At 47.0% G+C, this 8,187-nt stretch overlaps 1 protein-coding gene across 1 annotated transcript; it reads right to left on the bottom strand.

Annotated features, from left to right (window-relative positions):
- Positions 1 to 335: 335 nt before the first annotated feature.
- LOC144821649 (uncharacterized) lies at positions 336 to 7,228 on the bottom strand. Its single transcript, XM_078678881.1, has 3 exons — positions 6,655 to 7,228; positions 6,040 to 6,383; positions 336 to 413 (listed from the first exon to the last, which is right to left on the bottom strand). Exons 1-3 carry the CDS (start codon positions 7,058 to 7,060, stop codon positions 336 to 338), a joined length of 828 nt encoding a protein of 275 aa, XP_078535007.1. The 5' UTR covers positions 7,061 to 7,228.
- Between the last annotated feature and the right edge of the window lie 959 nt (positions 7,229 to 8,187).

Genomic DNA, 8,187 nt, shown 5'->3' with positions numbered 1-8,187 from the left:
CGCCTCATACCACCACAGGGGTTCCCCCTGGGCATCTCTCCACGGTCCGAGTGATCACAGACTCTATCCCACATCACCCCATGTGTCGTCCGCAGGGTCCAAATGATGAACAAGTTGATGCCCACAGGCAGCGCATTAATGCTCAGGTCAGTCGACATCGAAGAGCTCAGCCGGTGCAACTGAAAGTAGGTGATACCGTCCTGCTGAGGAATCGTATGACAAGCAGCAAGTTCCACCTACCCTATGAAAAGAGTCCATGGGTAATTGTTCACGTGAAGGGCGCTCGGGCACGGCCGGGAGGGGCGGTGAGAGAGTAACCAGAAACATTTCTCACTTTAAGACATTTTACCGAGCGCAAGGAGATTCAAGGAATCTGGGTCTCGTTCCACCAGGAGCTGAAGGAGGGTTGGAATCTGAAAATGAAGAGGAAGAACTGGGGCCCAGCAGCATCCAAAGGCCTACCCCTAGTAATGGACTTGGGATGGATGATGGCTCCACTGAAGAACGAGGGCCTGACCCAGTAAGGTGCACTCCTGAGCTGATTAATGCCCCTGGTAATGAACTGAGTGGGCGTGGCAGTTCTCAATCAATATCGCCTCCGGCAGAATCCTGAGCACAGAAAGTTGGACTACTTCACGTAAGACTGTTGCTTTTTTTTATGTTGATGTGTTTATTCTGATAAATGTTATGGCAGGGACTCATGCATTTCTGTTTATTTTGGAGAGGAATGTGATGTTGCAGCCATGGCGAAATGAATGCAACCAAATCGAGTTAGCAAGAGGGGTGTGGGCAGTGTTTCCCCCAGTCCATACCACTTTGATGGTTGGTTCCCGTGCCACGTGACCTCCAGTAAATAAAGAGGTTTCCCCATGTGTGACGTCAGAGGATGCGCACACGCGGGAGCGGTTAATGCACAGCACTGGCTCAGTGTATTTATTTAAGTAACGGGCCTTGCCCCCACAGCCACGAGGTTATCCCCGGTTCCAGGCTACCTGGAACACAACAGTTTGCTTGTGAATGTATCCGTATTACCGAGAGCTACTGTTAATATACGATACTGGGGCAGCATCATTTTATGGATTTACCATCGTTGGTACATAAAAGTTACTAAAAAAAAGACCCACAAATGGTGCTGAGCGATCGCATACATTTTGCAAATATTATCCACCATTTAAGCTATTAAAAGCTGAGGCTTGGTGTTGAACTGATATCAACAAGTTGATACATTTGCCCAAACAATATTAATGTTTCCAAAAATGACAAAACAGTAAATTAATACTGCCACGGAATGCGCTTCATTATGCTGCATAATGTCCGTTTTCTTATAATATAATGTAGGCAACTTGCTGCAACATTAGTCTTCTATTGCCGCGTCATCCCAGTGGTCGTGGTGCACACCGCACTCTGAAACACCATCCAGAATTATTTCTGTTTTTCATTTGTGTGCTGATTTCTCTTGCACAAAAGTACATTGTTTATTCCAAGATGCTTGTATATGGAGGCCATGTTTGTTTATTGATGGAAAAGTAACAGTAGTTGCACTTTAGATATTTAGCAATTCCCTCATTTCTAATGATTTATAGTTGTGCCTTTAACAACAACAGCTCCTCGGACAGAGACATTAGTCAGTGTGTGGGGCAGACGTACATTCGTACCAGAAACATGCGGAGAAAACACACGACCTTGCACACACACAATGTTCAACCTGTGTCATTTCCTGAAGAGCTGCACACCATCACTGCCGAGCCGGGACAGACTGGGTGTTTATAGATGCTACACACTGGGAATCAAGTGGGAAGATGGCGCAATGACAAATAAAGGGACCAGCTGCACACACAGCCTGCACACATTTCCCTCTCATTAATGTAAACGCTGTTGTTTCAACCACCCCATGCAGACCACATCTCAGGTTATTGCAGCGACTTTGATACAGACACTGCTCTCCTCCCTCCTCCCCCCGCACAAACAGGTCTTGCCTCCCCTTCTCCTCGCCACTAATGACTGTGGACTTTCAGTGAACTGTAAGAAGCTGCAGCAATTGACTGGTGGCCAGACATGCTGAGTGAATGAATCCTGCAACACTCTGCTACCCTTTCCTGAATTCTGCCAACAGATTATTTTGTATCTCAAATACTGCACTACCAAAAGGGCCTGGGATTTTAGGACCTTTACGTCGTATATTAAGAGAGACAAAATGAAAACATCAAAGTGAAACAGGCTCATACGTTAGTGTATTAAACATAACAATCTTTCTGTTGCAATGATGAACCAGAATGGACATTTATATGAGTGGTGAAACCAGTGCTGACCCAACACGTTTACTAGTATTCCAAAAGTGTGTTTGAGGTTTTCTTAACTCACTAAAAATGTTGTACAGAGCACACTGCATGCTGTGTGGGATCTGACAATTACGTTTTCAGATTAATGGTTTGGACAGTTTCATGAACCTTGATGGGTCGGATCTTGCCAACCATGCAGTTGGTACAAGAAGTGATGTTGGCAGCCAAGGTGGTGGCAATTTACTGGCTGATGGATCTGTCTCACCTGGTGAGTTTGGTCTCTTGTGTATCAAAGCTGGGGGTGGAGGTGGTACATGTGCAAAGTTTGTAGGATTGTGATTGCCAGAGCACTCGCGTATAACTGTATTTTCCAGTCATGGACACAAAGGAGCTACATACGAGCACTTGATGAATACGAAAGCGGGGAACACACCCTGACAAAGGGCCAGGTTGGGACGAAATGTATGGGGGAATAATTAGGGACGGCTCACGGCTGATAGATTCTAAAATTACTGAGGCGGAAAGTTCCAATCCAAAATGAGCAATTGTTTCAATCCAAGTTTCCATGCATAACATAATAAAATCCCCAAATTCATCTGTCAAAAATGTGTCTGTTTATTCCCTTTCGGACTTGGAATTCACAGACCATTATAATTCTTGTGCAGCTGACTACCGTATCTCTTGAATCTCTAGGACATTAGTACAAAACATTTGAGCACGCTGTATATGGTGGAGGGCATGTCACTGTTTTATTGGTGCAAGCTAACCATCCATGACTGCCATGGCATCTGCGCCTACCCTCAACCTCGAGTCAACTTCAAACTAATTTTAACTGGAAACTGAAAAACTGGAACTGAAAAGTTAATTAATGACACCTGTCTCGTACTTTCCCTATTGCAAATGAAATCTTGGGCCCTCTTCTGTGTTTGGAAACTGGCGTTCTAAATTAAATGGTGCTGAGCAAAGCAACGAATCATTGACTGCTGCCTTTTTCGAAAAACGCCCCAAGTATGACAAAATATGAAGAGTGTTTCAGAATGGCGATGGCAACATGTATTGCCAATTAAACCAAGAGCGATCATGATCATATTGATTTTTACTGGGGAAAGTAAATGTCTTCTTACCAGTGTCTCTGGAACTACAAATCGCCATATATTTTATGCAGTCGGTAAAGGGAGGCCTAGGCTCAGCTGTCATGCAAACAGTCGTGGCCCGTGCAGGTAAGCGCGATGGAGCGAAGCAGGGTTGAGGAGAGAGACAAAACACCAAGGGCCAGATGTAGGTAGGCTATTACCGATCGGAATCGGCCGAAAATACCGATTTCCGTCCGTTTCCGATCGGTAGTGAGCGTTCGATATGTAGGTGACCAAAAATAGGCTGATTCGGTAACTATACCGATCGGTATAATTACCGAGCAGTAAAATACCGATAATTGAATGTTACCTATCGGTAATGTTACCTATCGGTAATGTTACCTATCGGTAATGTCACCGATCGGTAATGTTACCTATCGGTAATTTTACCTATCGGTAATGTCACCGATCGGTAAAGTTACCGATCGGAAATGTTACCGATCGGTAATGTCACAGATCGGTATTGTTACCGATCGGAAATGTTACAGATCGGTAAATAAAAGTAGGTAAAATTGAAAATCGAGATGTAGGGAGGCCCAGAAATACCGATTTTGCCTCAAAATCGGTATTTGAGAGTCGGAATTTACCATGGATTCAAATCAGGTGGTAACCAGGTGCAGCCTATAAAAAAGGACCCAAAATGCAATTCAGTTTGCACAATGGCGGCATTCTATGTAATAGCAAGACGTCTACGGCTACGGGAGGAAGGAGAGAGGGAATGGCTGAGACAGGAGCAGGTCTACAGGCTTTAGGGTCACCCTGTTGATGCTGACAGAGGAGGAGATAGTACAAAGGTACAGGTTGGCTCCAGTAACCATCATGGAGCTCATCAGGGACCTTAAACCACTGTTGGAGCACCCCACCCCAAGGGCACATGCAATACCAGCACATGTGCAGGTGCTGTGCAGCCTCCACCTGCTGGCGTCAGGGAGCTACCAGAGCGTGGTTGCTGTGGCGGGAGGGGTGACCCAGAGCAGCCTCTCAAGGTTCTTCCACAGATTCCTTGACGCCATGTTGCACAGGATGGAGCATTATATTTCATTTCCATCCACCCATGCTGAACTGGTACAAACAAAATCAGACTTTTACCAGATGGCAAGATTTCCCCATATCATCGGATGCATTGATGGGACACACATCCCCATTTGTCCCCCTGCTGCCACCGAATACATTTACCGCAATAGGAAGTCAAGCCACACCATCAACGTCCAGGTGATTTGCAATGCAAAGTACGTGATCACAGACCTTGTAGCTAAATTCCCTGGAAGTACACATGACTCCTATATATTTCAGAACAGCGGCATCTATGAACGGCTGTCAGCAGGGGAATTTGGCGAAGGATACCTCCTAGGTAAGACAGAGTCTGCGACAGCATTCACACATATTGCAGTGAGACTTACAAGTATACATGTGACTAATGTACTCCCATTTCCCTTTTAGGAGACAGTGCATATGCCCTACGTTCTTTTATTCTCACTCCCTACCTCAACCCCTCCACACCCAGCCAAAGGAGGTATAACCGGGCACATAAAAGTACAAGGAATGTGGTTGAACGGACATTTGGCATCTGGAAGAGCCGATTTAGATGCCTTCACAAGAGTGGAGGCGCAAGGCAGTATACCCCCACAACATGCTGCAAAATCATAGCTGCCTGTGCCATGTTGCACAACTTGGCTGTCAAAAAGGGTACAGAGGTGGAGTTGGAGGAGTACGAGGACCATGATGACGACAATGCCGTGCCTGACATACAACCTGCTGGAGTCACAACACCAAGTGATGGGAGATACAGGCGTGAGGAAATAACAGCCAACTATTTCTGAGTAAGTAATGACACACAGACAGGTTGTGAATGGAAGTAAAGTATTTATCTGTTGGCACGAACTTACAGCACTTAGGTGCAACAAATTAACATGTACAAAGGTGGGGACAACATGTCCAGGGTTACTTCACCCAAACTTTTAAAGTCACTTTCTCTGCCGCTTCCCAGACACACTGGGAGTATCCCCACTGCCTTCCTCCAGGCTTGAAGGCTCAGCTGTGCGCCTCCGGCCCCTACGAGCAGGCACCACAGCACTACCCAAGCTGCTGCGGCTACTACTGTCCTCCCCTTCAGCCACATCCAGGGCAGGATTGTGAGCAGCATTACTGATCATCATTGCCTCTAGGGCACTGGTTATTTTGGCTATGCCCCTTGTGACCTCTGCTGTATTTTGTGTTAGGCTTTCCTGCATATTGTTTCCTCTCCTGCATAGCTGTGCAGTGGCAGTGGCAAGGCGATTCAGCGCCCTGTTGGTAGCGCGGGTGTCCCTGCGCCTTGTATTCTCTATGTGGTCCATCTTATCGCACAGCTGCGTGATAGCAGACGTAATACCAGCAACTAGGTTGTCATTTGATTTTACCATGTCCCTGCTGCAATTGGCTATATCAGTAATGCCCTTCCCCATCTCTCCTACAGTTTGATTGAGAGCACGGAATTGCCGGTGGCAGGCCTGGATGGATCTGCCCTGCATGCGCTGGATGCGCACCATGCTTCCCTCCAGCCCCCGGAAGACAGTGCCTTCTCCAGTGCCTCCTGCAGTGCTGTGCATGCGGCGACGTCTTGGCATGGTGTCTTCATCAGTGTTTGCCTGCAGTGCAGCATGAGGCATAGGTGGAGTTTGCTCAGCCTGATCTAATGCTGCCTCCATCAAGGGCAGTGTGGCCACGAGTCGCCTCCTGGCTGGTGGTGTTGCAGGTGCAGCCTGTTGCATTACTGGGGAAGTCTCCGGTGAGAATACCAATGCAGGTGATTGTGACAGGTGTGGGGAGTGTGGAAGGTCGGGGGTGAGGCCTGTCTCCTCCTCCTGTGCAATGCCACTTGTGTCCTCCTCATCTTGCGATGGTTGCACATGGCTTGGCCCTGCCTCCTCACTCTCCTCCCTCGCTGCTGCAGTCCCTGGTGTCGATGTGCCTTGCTTGGCTGATGGTGCCCCTAGGTGTAAATAAGCGTATGTACATTGATTGTTACTGTGTCACAGTGACTATAAATAAATCTTTACACATTTAACTTTCATGATTCTGCAATACTTTCACTGCCTTGCTGATGTCTGTTCAGTTATACATGGTCTAATATTAGCAGACTACATTTCCCATTATGCATTGCTCCTGTATAGTGCTAGCAGTACTGGACTGGGCTTGGCCTGTGCTCAGAGGTTTAAGGGATGCTGCTTGGTATGGGGTGTTGTGCTGCGCATGCATCTTACCTTTTGATTTGGCTCGGGCTGAGCTGTCCACTGCTCCCAGTCCCACCACACTGTCTGGCTCGATGGTAGACGCCACCAACTCCTCCAGCTCAGTCAGGGGGGGTGCTGGATTCCTGCCTCCTCCAGTGACACCAGCCTGTTTATGCAGCTCTGCAAGCTTCCTCTTGGTTTGGCTCCTGAGGTCATAGAATCTTTTCTTTAAATCCTCCATGCTCCTGCTGGTGACTCCCACTGCATTTACCCTTTCCACTATGTGCAGCCACAGCTTTCGCTTAGCTGACTCAGCCATGGTGAGGGAGAGCTTCCCAAATAGTTGGGTGTGCACCTTGACCACCTCCTCGACTAGGAGTTCAAGCTCAGTGTTGCTGAACTTAATTTTTCTCTTTCTCTCACTGCTGCTTGACATTATTCCTGGGTTTTCAACACAAACAACTCTCTCCCTGCTCCTCTCTCTGTGTGCTCTGCTCTGCCTGTCTCCAGAACTTTCTAATGAGTTGCACCTGGCTGGGCAGGCACTTCCTGGGAGGAAGGGGGAGGGTGGTTGCACCTGATTGGCTGTTGTGTTCAGTTTCACTTTTGTTTGCTGCACGTTTGTTTGTAATACCGATCTGTATTTACCGATCGGTATTACCGATCGGTATTTGCCGATCGGTATTACAGATCGGTATTTCCAATGCATTCCTATGGGACTTTTGGCCCATAGGAATGCATTGGAAATACCGATCTGTAATACCGATCGGCAAATACCGATCGGTAATACCGATCGGTAAATACAGATCACCCGTTACCGATTTTTACCGATTCGGTATATTTTTCCGATTTTTTACCTACATATCATTTTCCGATTTTTAAATACCGAATCTGTAAAAATCGGTAAAATTCGGTATTTAAAAATCGGTAAAATGGATTTACCTACATCTGGCCCCAAGTTGGCAATGCGGCGAGCACATGGTAAGTCGTTTTATTTATTTTCATTTTATTTTCGCTATTCTGTTGTTTGCCACTTCCAACCCCCCATAACCCTACCCCATCCCCGCCCCAAAGAACTTACCTGCACGGGCCACCACTGTATGCTAATAATGGCCTCAGGCCTCCTGGTAGCTGCAGGGAGGGGGTATGAAGGCTGCAAAGCGTAGCTGACCGAGCAGTCATGACAATCACTTCCATGTCAGTCAGCAGCTAGAGTGAGAGGAGCAGCTTCACTACGGCATACCAACACTGTAATTCTCACCTGTTGTTTCTGCAGGGGCGAAATGCAAGATCTGAAGCAAGGTCTCAACTTCACACATCCACCAATGTCAGCCCAACAGCGTCAAAGCTAACATGGTAGAAATTAGGGAAGAGGGGAAACAAAGCAAGGAAAGGGAGAAGAGAACACACATCACCAACACACATCAGGTATGGATATTCTTGTTGGATGTACCTTATGTGATTCCTGTAGTGGAGATACGGTTTATGTATTATAATGAGCATGTAGGAGGAAAATAACACTGATGCCCAAATAAATTGATGCTACAGGATAACTACCTGTAA

This window comes from Lissotriton helveticus, chromosome 2_2 (genome assembly GCF_964261635.1).
Source record: "Lissotriton helveticus chromosome 2_2, aLisHel1.1, whole genome shotgun sequence".
Taxonomy (NCBI): Eukaryota; Metazoa; Chordata; class Amphibia; order Caudata; family Salamandridae; genus Lissotriton; species Lissotriton helveticus.
This window is presented reverse-complemented; position numbering and strand designations above follow the sequence as displayed.

Bases quoted from the DNA above. Each gene is read 5' to 3' on its own strand.
- LOC144821649 (XM_078678881.1), bottom strand. From the start codon at position 7,060: ATGTCAAGCAGCAGTGAGAGAAAGAGAAAAATTAAGTTCAGCAACACT. The intron at 6,384-6,654 runs GTAAGATGCATG...ATTTACACCTAG, and splicing joins AGCCCGAGCCAAATCAAAAG to GGGCACCATCAGCCAAGCAA. The intron at 414-6,039 runs GCAAACACTGAT...CTTCATTTTCAG, and splicing joins TGCCTCATGCTGCACTGCAG to ATTCCAACCCTCCTTCAGCT.